At 53.8% G+C, this 14,241-nt stretch overlaps 8 protein-coding genes across 8 annotated transcripts; 3 read left to right on the plus strand and 5 right to left on the minus strand.

The window, feature by feature from the left end:
- Positions 1-19: 19 nt before the first annotated feature.
- Positions 20-1,127, plus strand: PG998_010095 (ankyrin repeat-containing domain protein; the record flags this gene model as incomplete). The annotated part of the gene is made up of 3 exons (XM_066876911.1): positions 20-244; positions 294-422; positions 507-1,127. 3 exons carry the CDS (start codon positions 20-22, stop codon positions 1,125-1,127), a joined length of 975 nt encoding a protein of 324 aa, XP_066729067.1.
- A 476-nt stretch (positions 1,128-1,603) lies between these two features.
- Positions 1,604-4,911, minus strand: PG998_010096 (S-adenosyl-L-methionine-dependent methyltransferase; the record flags this gene model as incomplete). The annotated part of the gene is made up of 5 exons (XM_066876912.1): positions 1,604-1,881; positions 2,196-2,477; positions 2,905-3,052; positions 3,363-3,589; positions 3,735-4,911. The coding sequence occupies 5 exons, from the start codon at positions 4,909-4,911 to the stop codon at positions 1,604-1,606; spliced, it is 2,112 nt and encodes a 703-aa protein (XP_066729068.1).
- Positions 4,912-5,588: 677 nt separating this feature from the next.
- On the minus strand, positions 5,589-6,624 carry PG998_010097 (uncharacterized protein; the record flags this gene model as incomplete). Its single annotated transcript, XM_066876913.1, has 3 exons — positions 5,589-5,630; positions 5,685-6,142; positions 6,210-6,624. The coding sequence occupies 3 exons, from the start codon at positions 6,622-6,624 to the stop codon at positions 5,589-5,591; spliced, it is 915 nt and encodes a 304-aa protein (XP_066729069.1).
- Positions 6,625-7,779: 1,155 nt separating this feature from the next.
- PG998_010098 (uncharacterized protein) lies at positions 7,780-8,521 on the plus strand (the record flags this gene model as incomplete). Its single annotated transcript, XM_066876914.1, has 3 exons — positions 7,780-8,075; positions 8,149-8,262; positions 8,341-8,521. The coding sequence occupies 3 exons, from the start codon at positions 7,780-7,782 to the stop codon at positions 8,519-8,521; spliced, it is 591 nt and encodes a 196-aa protein (XP_066729070.1).
- Positions 8,522-10,196: 1,675 nt separating this feature from the next.
- Positions 10,197-11,288, minus strand: PG998_010099 (uncharacterized protein; the record flags this gene model as incomplete). Its single annotated transcript, XM_066876915.1, has 1 exon — positions 10,197-11,288. One exon carries the CDS (start codon positions 11,286-11,288, stop codon positions 10,197-10,199), a length of 1,092 nt encoding a protein of 363 aa, XP_066729071.1.
- A 275-nt stretch (positions 11,289-11,563) lies between these two features.
- PG998_010100 (uncharacterized protein) lies at positions 11,564-12,556 on the minus strand (the record flags this gene model as incomplete). Its single annotated transcript, XM_066876916.1, has 1 exon — positions 11,564-12,556. The coding sequence occupies one exon, from the start codon at positions 12,554-12,556 to the stop codon at positions 11,564-11,566; it is 993 nt and encodes a 330-aa protein (XP_066729072.1).
- A 58-nt stretch (positions 12,557-12,614) lies between these two features.
- Positions 12,615-12,983, minus strand: PG998_010101 (uncharacterized protein; the record flags this gene model as incomplete). Its single annotated transcript, XM_066876917.1, has 1 exon — positions 12,615-12,983. The coding sequence occupies one exon, from the start codon at positions 12,981-12,983 to the stop codon at positions 12,615-12,617; it is 369 nt and encodes a 122-aa protein (XP_066729073.1).
- A 783-nt stretch (positions 12,984-13,766) lies between these two features.
- On the plus strand, positions 13,767-14,054 carry PG998_010102 (uncharacterized protein; the record flags this gene model as incomplete). Its single annotated transcript, XM_066876918.1, has 1 exon — positions 13,767-14,054. The coding sequence occupies one exon, from the start codon at positions 13,767-13,769 to the stop codon at positions 14,052-14,054; it is 288 nt and encodes a 95-aa protein (XP_066729074.1).
- Between the last annotated feature and the right edge of the window lie 187 nt (positions 14,055-14,241).

Consider the following 14,241-nt stretch of genomic DNA (forward strand, 5'->3'; position numbering starts at 1 on the left):
TATTGCGCTGCCTATCACAATGGAATCAATTCTCCCAGACGACGTCACTGTAGCCATCTTCTGTGCACTGGCCTACGAGTCGGTCGCCGTCAGATACACCCTCGATGAAGAGTTGAACTGCTCCTATAAGACTACTGGCCGGGAGGGCTACGTGTACTCGTTTGGTCGGATTCAAGAGCACACTGTCGTGATCGCACGACCCGTGGATATGGGACCGGTCAACGCCGCACATTGTGCTTCAACCGTCAGTCAATGCTCTGCTTGTGATTGTGACAAATTCTTACAGAGCATAGGTCAGCCAGCAATTCAATAATGTTCGCTTCGCTTTAATGGTCGGCATTGGCGCAGGTATCCCCAGCGAGAAGGTCGATGTCCGTCTGGGCGATGTGGTCATCAGCGTCCCACGTGATGACCATCCTGGGGTAAGTGACTGTTTTGGTTCCTCCTGCCTTTCCTCCGAGTTATCCCATTTACTCCTACAAGAACAACACTGACGTCGAAGACAGGTCATCCAGTATGACTTTGGGAAGTATGAGTTGGGTGATAAATTTACCCGAAAAGGCAACTTGAACATACCCCCTCGAATTCTCCTCAGCGCAATTGCTTCTCTGGAAGAAGACGAGATAATGGATAAAAAGCCAATCAAAGGAATTCTTCGACGCCTCATCAAATTTGACAAATTCGCACTTCCCACAGATGACGATACGTTGTTTGATGCTGATTTCTCGCATAGAGAGGTTGGATCTGACTGCACAGCATGTCACACTGATAGTAACGTCAAAATTGTGGCCCGTGGCGAGCGGGCAACCCCCGATCAACCTGTGATACACAGAGGACTGGTCCTGTCCGGCGGTGGTGTTATCAAGGATCCCAAGGTTCGAGATCGACTTCGTCGAGATTGTCCGGGTGCCATATGCTTGGAAATGGAAGCTGCGGGAATCATGAACGAAATCCCATGTTTGGTGATCCGCGGCATATGCGACTATGCCGATACACACAAACAGGATGGGTGGCACCACTATGCAGCCGCCGTCGCAGCAGCCTATTGTAAAGCAGTTCTGCTTAAGGTCCCAGGGGACGATGTAAGGGGCACAAGGCCCATGAGAGAAACGATGAACCAGGGTTAGCCACCAAGATCTTATTCATTGATTGCGGCGCTTGTCGCAGACAGTGGCGGGGCTTTGCTGCTTAGCACTAGTGTCCCAAGCTAGCTCTTCCATTTGTATATATAGACTCAGAAACATATCTCAGACTTGCACATTCTTAGTCCAGGAATACTTTATGTCAGACCAACTACATTCATTTCACCCGACCATGGCTGGATCTTTCAGCGAGATAACGGAGAGGACGAAAGTTCTCGACATGTGCCTCGCCTACAAGCTAGACATACATCGCACATCTATGGACAAGCTTAATTCACGCCATGGTCGTATCAGTAACTCCGCTTCCACCTTTGACCTCTCACTCGTGCGGCTTTCGCCCAAAGACACACCATCTGTACCATGAAACAACCGTCTGGTTAGTCACAACGACACTAATATAGCGAAAGTAGAAGGCAGAACGACTTGACAGAGTAGTAAAGGGAGAGGAATGACGAGGGATCTTACATTGGCATATACCCGTGTATATGTGGGTTGACGAGGTCGGCCCGGAACTTGTCCGCAAACTCGTCAATCTGCTCGCCGGTGTAGCCGAGCGTGTCCATGACTCGGTACACGATCCCGCGAATGTTGTCGTATAGGTTCCGCTGGAACATGCGGCCAATGTGCTTGAGGCGCTCGTCTTTGCACCACGTCCCCATGGGCGCGGCGAACTTCCTCTCATGTACATCGACGACTGTCGCATACGACGCCACGACGCGTGGCAACCGGTTAGCGTGTTCTGCCATACGACGGGGTCCGGAAATCGCTGGCGGAGTGAAGGAAGGGGGAACAGGAACCCGACTTACATCCTGCTTCTTCCAGCCAACGTTTGTAGTGGCGCGTGACGTCTACGTCTCGTCTTCTCAGGGCGAATCCTTCTCGCATCAAATCACCCCAGCGTTGCAGAGTAGTACCTGTTAGGATAATGGGCCGGTACCCGGTCAGCCAGTTTGCTGCGAGCGAAAAGTAGAACCTGATAGTATCCTCTCTTTCCCTCAAAGAAGGTGGAGTATAATGCCGTATTAGGCTGGTTCAAGAATGGAAATGGCGTACCTTCAACAGTGCCGTCCATCGACGCTACACTCACTGTCCCGTCCATATACTCGATCCAGCCGCCTGGGTTCATGTTCTCGAAAGCCTGCCGCATGACGAACTTCGGGTCGTCGAAGCAGGAAAAGACGGCGCGGAGATGGACGTAGTCGAACTTGGTCGTGGGCCCAAACTCCCAGGGTTCCTCTGCGTCGTCGCGGATGAACTCGACATTGGCTGGTGTGTTCTCGGGCTGGATCTTGCTTAGGTCGGTTCCGATAACGCGGGACTCTGGGTGTGCCCGTGCTGTAGGTCAAGCAATTGTTAGCTTAAAAGTTGCGCAACCTGGTATACTCTAGTTTATCCATCTTTGGGAGGAGATGAGGGAAATGAGGGGTTGCCAACCGAACTCCATGGCCCAGAGGCCTGTACCCGTAGCGATGTCCAGGACACACCGAGGACTTTGTGGGATGGGCGCGAGGTATAATTGTCCACGGAGCAGTAGAGTAGTCGAGAAGTGCTGCATATCGAGTCTCTCTTGTTCAGCCTGGTTAATACGTAAGTCTTGACTATTCTAATTTGTTCGTCTCGCGTGGAGCATAGGGAATACGTCCTCAGGTACTCACAGCATCATTAGGAAACAAGTATTTCCCTTCTTTATACCCATGGTAACTCCGACCATTTTTATCGAGGACCGAGTTGGGCTCGATGACGGATGCCCCGCTCGACTCACGATAGATGTCGGCTGGGATCCAGGCTTCCGGCGGGATCCCACTTTGGCTGGCGGGAATCTCTGTAGGGGAAACGACACCAGGGCTAAGGTACAAAGGGTCGATCTCAGGAAAGTCCTCGGGCAGGATCTCGTCAGGGGCGAAGCCGGCCTACTTAGTCGGTGGTTTCTGTTAGATGAGAATGTAATAGTGAGATTGCTTAAAAGAACTACAGTATAGATCGGGAGGAATCTCCCTTCTATATATACGCAGCACGTGGGTCGAATCAACCCTGAATCTCTGAAAGATTTGGGGGAGGAGGCATTACCACCGATGGTTTTTGTTGATTTGTTTTCCCTTGCACGTTTTCTCCCACATTCGGCTTCCGACCATATATTACAATGCTGCCAACGAAAAATGAATTGTCAATGTTATAACCCGAATTAAATGTAGACTCTAGGAAGATTGGCTCAACTTACACTGGGACATAGGCGTGAATAGCCGGGTCGATCAAGTTTTCCCGCACCTCGGGAATGTACCGCTCGATCTCCTCGCGCGATAACCCGGCCCGCTTCAGCATGACGTGCGCCATGCCTGCGAAGCCGTCGTAGAAATCGCGCTGGCAGAATAACCCGGCCAGCTTCAAGCGCGGACTCTTGGCCCAGGATCCGTACGGCCAGGCGAACTTCCTTTCAACCACGTCAACGACTATATCGTCGCGCGCGCATTTGTTAGCACAGCAACAATTCGATGGCCGGCAAAGTAGGAAAAAGGGGGAAGGGTAACATTTGTGGGGGTTTTAGTGTGTGGGCTGTGGTGGTCTCGGCCCAGGTCAAGAGCAAAATAAACTTACAGCCGACTTCTTTCAGCCATTGCTTGTAGTGGGAGGCCACCAGCAGATCCCTTCCGCTGGCTGAAGCCCCCTTCGTGCAGTAGACTCCGATCTTCTCCAGTGACGTCCCCTGGATCGAGCCGTCCAGACAACCCGAGACGCCGATGAAGTCCAGGTACTCGATGTAACCGCCGGGGTTCATATTGGCGAAGGCTTTCTCCATGACGCCCTTGGGGTTATCGAAGCACGAGAATACAGCGCGGGCGTGGATGTAGTCGAACTTGACGTCGTAGCACCACTCCTCCTCTGAGTCCTCGCGCACGAACGTCACGTTGGCCGGGCGGTGCTCGGGCTGGATCTGGCTGAGGTCCGTCCCCACGATCTGGGCGTCGGGGAACAGCTCTGCGAACTCGATGGGCCAGATACCCGTGCCGGTGGCGAGGTCCAGGACGTGTTTGGGGTTCTGGATGGGCGCCAGGTACAGCCGGTCGCTCAGCAGCGTCTTGAGCCCCTGGTGCTGCAGATCCAAGCGGTCCTGCTCCGCGGGGTCGTTGGGGAGGAGGTACTTCCCCTCCCGGTACCCGTTGTACAGCCGTCCGTTCTCCGCCTGGACGGACTCCGGCTCCACGATCGACGTCCCGTTCGTCTCGCGGAAGACGTCGGCCGGTATGTACGCCTCCGCGGGGAGACGGGGAGAAGAGACCCTCAGCGGGTGGTCCGGGCCCGGGGCGACGTACGCCGGGTCGGGCTCGGGGAAGTCTTCGGGTAGAAACTCGTGCGGCCGCCAGACCGTGATGGGCGAGGTGCCGTATCTCCTGAAATCGCCCGGGCGCGACTCGAGGATATACGATGGAGGCTGCAAGTGGCGTGGGGTTGCCGGATCGAAGAGCTGGTGTTGCCGCGGGACCGCGGGTGGTTGCGCGGCCTTGTGGTTGAACACGTAGCCGTCACCACCTCCCGCATCCGACGACATAACGTGGGCCTCTGGAATCCGGTAGTCGCCCATCGTCGCAGCCCCGACCTGATCCTGCGTAGGGTTGTAGCCGGGCTCCCGAAAGACGGGCGCCTGCCCCTGATATCCTTGCGCGGGAAGAAGCGGCTCCGCGCTTGTTCCGGCATAGTTGCCGAACCCGGCGAATGGTTGACGAGAAGACGAAACTTCATTTGTAATACTGCCATCCACGGGCATAGGCCTCATGGTGTCGGGGCCAAGCGGAACAAATCCATGGCCTCCCTCTTCTGGTCGTCGATTGGCTGACGCGCTGCCATCCGATTGGTAAGAAGCTGACATGGCGGACCTGTTGGAGACTTCGCCTGCCAGTAGAATATGATGACAAAAGAAAGGGAAGCAGCGAACCAGAGACAAGATTCGTTTAAAAAAGACGGACACCGTTCAACGTGGTGAGGGGTTATTCAGCAGCGCGCTTTGGCTATCTTCGATGGGCGTGCCGGGCCGAGGAAGCTGCTGTGCCTCTTTCAAATCGTATGCTACGTGGAGTCGGGGACATTGGCATTATCCAATTGGATGTCATGAGACGATAAGTTGCGACGGTTATCTGTACCACCATCCGATTTGGGATACTACCGCAATGGTGACACCTCGCTACCAATCTGTCGGGTCCGCAGGGCCAATCACAGCTGACTCTGTTACGTTGTATCGTGCCCCCAGATCCAAGTGGGAGATTAGGGTCCGAGGTAAAGAGGATGCATTATTGTATTAGGGATGCGGCTCGGTTTCAGACCTCGCTGGCCAACTAACATAGCAACTAGAAGTTCCAGTTGTTGATGTCCTCCTTTTTGAAATATAAGTGGAGGCCAGATGTATGGGCCAATCTTATGTTCAAATTCCCTATTGCCATATTTCCTAGGGGCAACTCAAGAGCAGTGCACCACACCGTCGGCGTGAGTGTGACATTCCTAACACCCAGTGTTAGTATGAACTGGGCGTATACAAGTTGCAAGTTTACTCACAGTAGCAGCAGCCGACGTGGTGCTAGCGGCACTCGGTGTCGTAGTGGTCGGCGGCGGCGGCGTCGCACCATGTCCGCCCTTGTCGCCCTTCTCTCCCTCCTTCTTGGGAGTCTTGCCCGAGCAGCCCTCGTTGGGCAGGGCGATGTCAAAGGCGTAGGCGTCGAGGGCAAAGTACTGCAGCGTGTGGGAGTTCCGGACGGCCTCGGCCGGGTTTTCGTGAGCGAGCTTGAGGCACTCGGCGTGCGAGTCGGCAAAGTGCTCCGCGACGCCCTCGCCTACGCTCGGCATGTGCAGCAGCCGATGGATCAGGTCCGAGCCGAAGTAGAAGCTGAGCGCGCCCGTCGCCACCGTGTAGCCGTACCCGCACATGCCCTCGAGCGGCTTGCGCGTCGTGTACGATAGGGGGCAGATGACGGTCTCGTCGGTGCCGTTCTCGCCGCGCCAGTGACCGCCCCATCCTAAACGCAGATGAGTAATATGTTCCCTAATATGAATCGAGGCATTGCATTGGTGGGGATGTCATACCTGGAAGCACGCAGTTGCCGTCAACGTTGTCGCATCGGAACTTGAAACGGCTACGGTCGCCGCTGGCGATCTTGTCGTACCACCCGACCACCTCAGCCGAGGGAGCTGTGCCGAAATACTTCTGGTACATGGCAGAGCTGTTGCCGAAGCGGAGGACATGGTCCTTTGCGTGAGCAGCTAGCGTGGCTGCGTCGTCGAGGCCCTTCTTGAGCAGAGCCCGCTCGGTCGCATTGCAGGACTCATGAATGGGCCAGGCTTGCGACCCGCCAGCATTCCAGGACCAAGGGGTCGGCGCCGAGGGCGCGCTCGCCGTGATGGTCTGGGTGACGGTCTCTTGACGACGTTGGACGGGACCGGCCGAGGCAGGGCTACCGCTCAGGAGAGCCAACAGGACAGTGGGAAGTGCGCCCTTCATTGTGAATTGCTGGTCTGCGTGTATGCCTTGGCGAGTTGGAAGAGGCCGGGAAGGATGTTAGTATCGCGGATGAAGAATATCACGACACAGCGCCTGGGGCGGGCTTATATAGCCCTAACGTCTCTGTTCACATAGTCACAGGTCTCTCCATCGCCAAGGTAGCTAGCCATGCATTGCTGCCAATATCTTGACATTTGTCTGTGACCTTGGTGGCCAGAATACCAAGATCTCGGTCCGCACAAGTCTGTCTAGCTGAACTAGAAAGCTTGCTCTCCGTGCGATCTAACTGATGACGGGTGTTGACCCGAGGCCACGGGCTAGGTTTAGGCTGGTGGCGGGGGAATATCGATGTGAGTCCCTGCCCACCTAATTATGATAATATGAGGCTTTTTGACTGAGACGACGCTGCAATAGCCATTTCTCAATTGCTCGACCCGGGGAACTTGTATCGCCAAGACGTTGGCTTTCAAGGGTTGTTGCTTCTGGGCCGACAAAATTCTCGCGACGTGCATTCGGCCAAGACACCGTTTGAGTAGCTGATGTGCGATGTGGCCATCAGGGTTCTCGGACCGGAGATACATGCTTGATCTATACTCCTTGGAAACTAACTTCAGCAAACACAACGCCAAAGCCAAACAGAAGTATTTCCATACTTGATTGACCTTTTATGCTTTTTTCAATCTCTATTATCACCATTTCTTATTATCACTCATCATCTGCAGTTTATCGCCTTGAAATCGTCGAGTTCATTGATTCAGACGACGAGTGGGTCGGGTATGTTGCCTTTCCATTCTCAAACACCTTGATGGCCATTATCGTCAGTCGCCAAGGCACTACATAGAAATCCCGTTCCTTGGCCACGATGCCTCTCAACACCATCAGCTCACCGCATCCCAGTACACATTGCGTAGGCGCGAATTGGGAAATATGAATGTGTGCCCTCTTGCAGGCAGTTCGGGAATCACCCGCCGCCGTGGCGGACGAGAATATTTTCCTGATCCCACGGAGGAAGGCAGCGTAAGCAGACAGGGGTAATGGAGGTGACCAAGTATGCCATAAATACGGCCCCCGTGCACCTGGCAACATTAATATAGTTCTCTACTCTTCGGACTCGCCCCTCTACCAAGCCCACTACAGCATCTTCCACACGTGACCATGCGCTTCTTCACGCCCGCCTGCCTTGCCCTAGCCGCCACGGCCGCCGCGGCCAAGTCGATCGTCCCCTCGCCCACCGAGTCCATCGGCTGCGAGCCGCATGGCGACCATTGGCACTGTGACGGGCCAGCCCCGACCGCCGCGGCCGTGTCAACCTCCGGCACTGCAACGGCTGCTGTCACCACGACGACCAAGGCATCCGATCACGACCATGACCACGACCATGCGTCCGGAAGCGGCAGCCTGAAGCCCAGTCCCACCGAGTCGGCGGGCTGTGAGCCGCATGGGGATCACTGGTGAGTTCTCCTGGCACTCTTGTCTTTCCCAAGCATGTACAAGGGGAGATACTAACTCGGCCTCCAACTCTAGGCATTGCGATGGCCCTGCTGGCGCTGCCACCACCGGCAGCTCGCCGAGTAGCACCAAGAGCCTGGCCCCGAGCCCGACCAACTCTATTGGCTGCCACCCTCACGGAAACCACTGGTACGTTTATTTACTTCCATGTTGCCTTCCCTCTATCGCCTGTAACCGAAACCTTCTAATACGCGAGTCTTCTCTTAGGCACTGCGATGGACCCGTCAGCGGCGTCTCCGCACCTACAGGAACTTCCCAATCCTCCCCGACTGGCTCGGCGACGGCTGCTGCATCGACCACCTCCGCGGCCGCCGGTGGAGCATCCTCGCCTGGAATCAGCGGCGCCGTCGCTGCTGGTGCCGCTCTGGTTGCTGCTTGGGCTTTATAGATCTGATTAATGGGAAGAACGCGGAATAGGGTCTCCGAGCGTTCTTAGCACATGGCCAGCTCACCGATGTTCATGGGAACCACATTTGGAAAAGTAATGTGTGTAACGAGACACTTTTCTAGGTGTTGTAAAAGTAAGGGATAATAATATGTTACTTAAAGCAGCTTTATGGCACTACAAATGCTACGTCGCCGCGAATGCGGCGATAAAGTTGCGAAGAAGAGATGACAGCTGGAGAGGACATGGTCCGAGAGTTAAGACTGCCTAAACGCCTGGGATAATGGCTTACGAGGACCCGGGAAGCTGAAGCAGCAATATCTGTCAAGTCATCTTTCAATTCTGGGTCACTTGGGAGGAGTAAGACGCGTGGGACGAACTGGAGAAAGGGGGTGATTCCAAAGCCGTGCAACGTTGCAAGCATCCGAGCTGACCTTAGGCAATTCTCAATGAAACATATAGGAATAATTCACAGTAACCTATGCTTCGAACTCCAATGAACATATTCTCGGGACCAAGTGGCCAAGTCGTTGCCCCTATTAACGCGCTTCGAGGCGGAAAAGACGAGGCAGTCGGCTGCTCTGTGATCAACTCAAACGTCATAAATGGAGTGTATCACAATGTGCAGGCGACCTGTGATCACTGATCGGTTTGGCAGACAATCTTGCAGGAGTGTGAATGTATTCGGCACAAATAATGTTCTGTCCGGGGCTGTTGACACTCCTGAGCTATTGACCCCTTGTTCGAAAGCGCGGGGTATGTTCTCGAAGCGTTTAATCTATCCGGCGTTTACACGTTAATATTCCCTATCACGTGGCTATGCGTTCTTCTCGTTTTCTCCTTGCTTGTTATATCCAAAGGACCGCAGCAGCTACCGAAAGTTTATAGTCGTTAGAAACTAACCTATAATCATACCAGATTCTGTTTATTTATAATCAAATTCAACTATTTGGGTCGTTCTGGGTTCCCCCCATGCCTTCCAAAAGGTGGGCGTTATGAGCGTAGATGGACGCGGCCCAATAGTTTCTCTAACGGCAATATGCAAAATAGAGCCCAAAAACTCGGTGGCTTCGCCCTGGATGCCACTGATACGTGCCGCGAACCACATTTCTGGTTCATGACGCAGCTGGAAAACAGACACCCCGGTAGAGCATCCACGATAACCGAGGCTAATATGCTCTGGGCTTTCCGACTGGCATTCATCCACCCAAAATAGCACAGAGTACGATGTCTGAACCTTTTTCAAGTGCCTCTGAAGCGACGTCGCGGCTGCCAAAACCATCTGCGCCTCTTCCGTACTCGTATCGGCGCATAGTTCATGAAATAGGGAGTCATCTAGAAAGCCAAGAAACATGACACACAGCCACGCCCTTCGTGACGTACTCTGAATATTGCCAAGCAAGCCAAAAGCCTTGGATATACGGTCAAAAACGGGCTCACCCAATAATGGCTCGATTACTTCCAGCGAGATCCTTCGGATAAGCCCGGGCACTTGGCTGCAATACGCAATGGCATCCGGAAACGAGAAATCTCTAGTGTTCCGCAAGTGCGTGAAGGCTGTATCCAGTACATCGGAGAGTGGGATCACTCGGGTGATCCGCCCTCTCCAAACAGCGTTGATATGTAAGGAAGTAGAACTGAATGTGGCCCGGGGTCTGTTGATCATTCGGAGGCGTGACTAACACCGTGTAGTGACACATTGGGACAGCATTCCATCCGAGAGCTTCAAGTTGGAGGTGTGGACGACGGGCGGGACGGCGTACAGCCAGCTCATCCTACCTTCTTTGGTAAGGGCTCTCACTATAACGTCCAGCGCTTGGTCGGCGCTATGGTCCGGGCTGGGCTTCACGTCCTTGAGCTGGAGGATCCCGCACAAGGCGTAGTATTTGTCCGCTGGCACGGTCGCGACAAGCTCCGAGGCTAGTTGCATCACATTCGCATCGCAGAGCTCGTTTGCTCTGCCGCCCTCGTAGTTCTGACGGATGAAACAGAGTTTCCGGCACCAGGAGGCAAACTCATCCAGCCATACCTCCTGACGGTGGCGGCGAAAAAGAAGGGCGGCAACAACAGCCGCATCAATAAGGGAAATGCCTTGTCCCGAGTCATCCCATGAGAGGAGATAGTTCTGGCTCAGCAGAATCTCCTGCAGGATCCACGCGCGTTGCCGCCAAGTCGACCGACTGAGCTCTCGTAGCGCCTGCAGGGCTGCTGTCTCCAACTCTTCCGGTAACATGGCGGGAAGGGAGGTGCATGACTGACAAAGGATGCATTCGTGTGAGACCATGTGTATTATGTCCCGAAACCTGGGCGGTCCACGGAATGAACACCGTATCTGGTCTCGAATGGTCAACAAGGGCCCAAGTTGGAGGAGTGGTGAGCGCAACAGCAGGATAGTGCAGCGTGCCTCGTAATAAATCTCGTCCATGCGCGGGATCCAGTGTGCCTTGTCGTCGGCTGAGTCTTGGTCAATACAGATACAGTCAATCCAGCAGCGTGACGCGCCCCTCGTGACCAGCTTGATATCAAGCGAAGCGTCTTCCCCAAGCAGCGACTGCAGGCGCATCTGCAGCAACGGCCAGCTCGGGAGTCGATCCTCGGCACGGTCGCGCCATTCACTCCAAACGTATGATATGGCGACGTGGGTGCGAAGTCCACTGGTCCAGTAGCCGTGGCGATCCCATTGACGGTGGAGCTGCGATGTCGCTGGGTCGACGAGTGCAAAAGCTGATCGACTGGGAGAGAACCGTGCTTTGGGTGGTTTCGCAGTCATGGCATGCGAGTGTTGGAGGGTGCAGGATTCCTCGATGGACGGAAACAGAGTTCGCCCCGAGGAAGCGGTCAAGACTTCCTATCGTTCTTCAATAAGGCATTGATTTACAAATCTTTAGCCTCGTGCGGCTGAGAGCGACGCTTATTAATATTAGAATAAAAGAAAGTAATATTGATATTACTTTAAATATATTTTAAGTATAGGATAATATCAGGTAAACCAAAAAGATTTCCACTTTTATTAAATAAAATCAAAAGAAATCCCTCGTTCAAAATTTATTGCGACAAGTCTGCTGACCTTACTCGAGACCGGCGACGTGCCCGCTTACGACGCCTGTAGGTGAACATGCTGGGACTCGTAATAACCCAACGGGGCATCACGATTTCTCCAGGGTCGCTCGCATCGGAATCTGTCTGCTCCGAGTCGGACACATGATGCCGTGCATTCTCCTCGGCTATCTCGTCAAGCATTTCTTTGGTCAAAATGCTTCTCCAGGCTGTCACGACATTGTCGAAGTCGCGGTACGATGGGGGCGATTCGAGAAACCCAGCAGCGATCATCCTCCTCTCGTCCCAGATAGCGAACCCGACGCGGCGAAAAGGCTCGAATGAGACATGCTTGATCGGCGAGGGTGGGGGTCGCCCATGATTGTTCGGGCAACTTGCGTTATAAAAGAACCTCAGCGTGGGCCCGAATGCATCACGGAGCCACTCCTGGTCCTGTGGTCCCGGGAGAGCCGCAGCCAGCTGGCTTTCTTTACGTTGGCGAATATTAGGGGTTCTCGCTCCGTGTCTGTTGTCAGCAGTGTAGGCCTCGGCCGTCTGGATCAGCTCGGCTTCCAGATCGTGGTCCAGGGCGACGCCTAAACGAGGATCTTCATCGCCCAGGTAGTGGCCTAGTGGATGTAGAGACCATCCCTCCTCGCTGTTGTACCCATCCACAACGTGGTAAAAGTCGAGTACGTTGGTGGTTATGTTACGCAGCTGGAATCCATAGATCGGGACATTCGTGGGCCAACATAAGCTGCCAGATTCGATGGCGATGCGCACGGTCTTGAAGAGCTCTAGGCGCCAGAAGGCTCGCAATACACGCTGCTCCTCGTCCCATGTCGGGGGGCCCATGTCAAGTACGGGGAAAGGCACTGTGGGAGGGTGAAGCTGCCAAGACCCAACGTAGTCATACTTGTTGTCGGTAGTACTTTCTTCGTGCTCATAGTGGAAATCTTTGTTAGCCAAGTGCTCAGGCCGCAAGGCGTTGAAGCAATCCATGTAGTAATCGACACACGTGATGGACAGATGCACGTTCTTGCGGTGACTAGCCAAGATGCTACGTATGATGGTGGCCGGGAGTGCCGACGGCATGGGGCAGGGGGTGCGGCCAGCGGGGCGGATCCCATTCGTAGAACGTCGTCTCGCCTATGATGCAGTTGCGCAGGGTGAAGAGATCGTGGACATGGGGCGGAAGGGAGCAGTTGCGAATGTAGGCGGTGATCCGGATGAGCGACGCGGTGGTCTGGTGGACTTCGTCAGCCGAGAAAACCGATTCGAAGATGCCGGCGCTGTTGGCATCGAAGACGCGGAATGCGGCAGGAGACGCTTGAATCAGGCTCGCCAAACATTCTAGCCCCGGCAAATTCGTCAAGATAGGAATGAGAAGTTCCGGCGGGAGCCTCTCTAAGCAAGAGTCGCTACTCATTATCGCAATGGACTCCGAATTGGAATCAAAGTGACTGTGGTATGTTGCAGGCTAGAAGTGGGAGGAAACGGGATTATGAAGGATTGACGACTTTGGGTGTGGGGGCTGGTGCCTAGATGCTAGTGAGTTACTGGGCATCAGTTCACTAAGTGGTCCGACTTGCAGGGGTCGTGAATGCCCTGTAGAGGATTGCCCACCAGACACACTAATCATCGTCAACGGCGACTAGGGGAACTTACTGAGTGGAAACTCGAATATACTTCGTATAAGTCTCGCGGATCTCTTAGTTATAGAAAATAAAAAGGTCAGGATAATTATACTTCCTTCACCTTGCCCATCTTGCCCATCACCTGACCGAAACAGAAAATTCGAATCCGGCATCGCGCCTAGGCGTCAGATTTTGGCGCCGGATTCAACTGCAGGTAGCAATACATGTAAGCAAGAATCGGGTGGACCATGTCGTATATGCGGCAAGTATGCGAAAAGGATCAGCAAGCATTGGATAAGCAAACCGCTCTAGTAGTACAGCAATGAAGCGGCTCAAGAAATACTCTACTCCCACTCACTTACATACGGATTCGCTACAGCGGCTCTGGACCAACTCTGACTATTCCAAGAATTAATCCTCCTACTAGGTATCCGAACTAATGCTGCTAAGTAGAAACTCGAACTCCACTATTAACTTATCAAGATCTGTCTTATTCGTCCAAGTTGGAACCAATTAACCATGGGAACCAACGGAGACAATAACGACATGCCTATCAGAGAGAAACAACAGCAGCCATGACGCGCCCCAGCGAGTGTCAGGGAGTTCCGCAACAGCGGCAGCCACAAATTGATCCACACAAGCAGCATCAACCTGGTTTCCAGGCGGTGCAGAAGAGCTTCCGCTTCTGGGTCATCATCGTGGGCCTCGGCATCATGATGTGGCTCGCCGCGCTAGAGAACACGGTGCTCACGACGGAAGCGCCCGTCGTCCAGGATGAGATTCACGCTGTCTACCACCGCGCAATCAATCGGATTCTGTATGCCGGCACCTCGTTAACAGGTTTTGGATGGCTTATATGCTAGTTTGAAAAACACATTCCTCTCCGAAATGAGCTTGTAACGGACTATGGTCTGAAGGAGGATGATGGCTACTAGGGGAAGAAAAGAGATATTGAAATAGGAAGACAGGCTGTTGTAGAGTCATCGTGATCATCAGGAGGTAAAAGCTACAAATCTTGGGATAGATAGATGCCTCTTATTAGGCTTTGAT

Source organism: Apiospora kogelbergensis (assembly GCF_038363985.1).
Source record: "Apiospora kogelbergensis strain CBS 113332 chromosome Unknown utg000006l_segment0_segment0, whole genome shotgun sequence".
In the NCBI taxonomy this organism is placed as follows: Eukaryota; Fungi; Ascomycota; class Sordariomycetes; order Amphisphaeriales; family Apiosporaceae; genus Apiospora; species Apiospora kogelbergensis.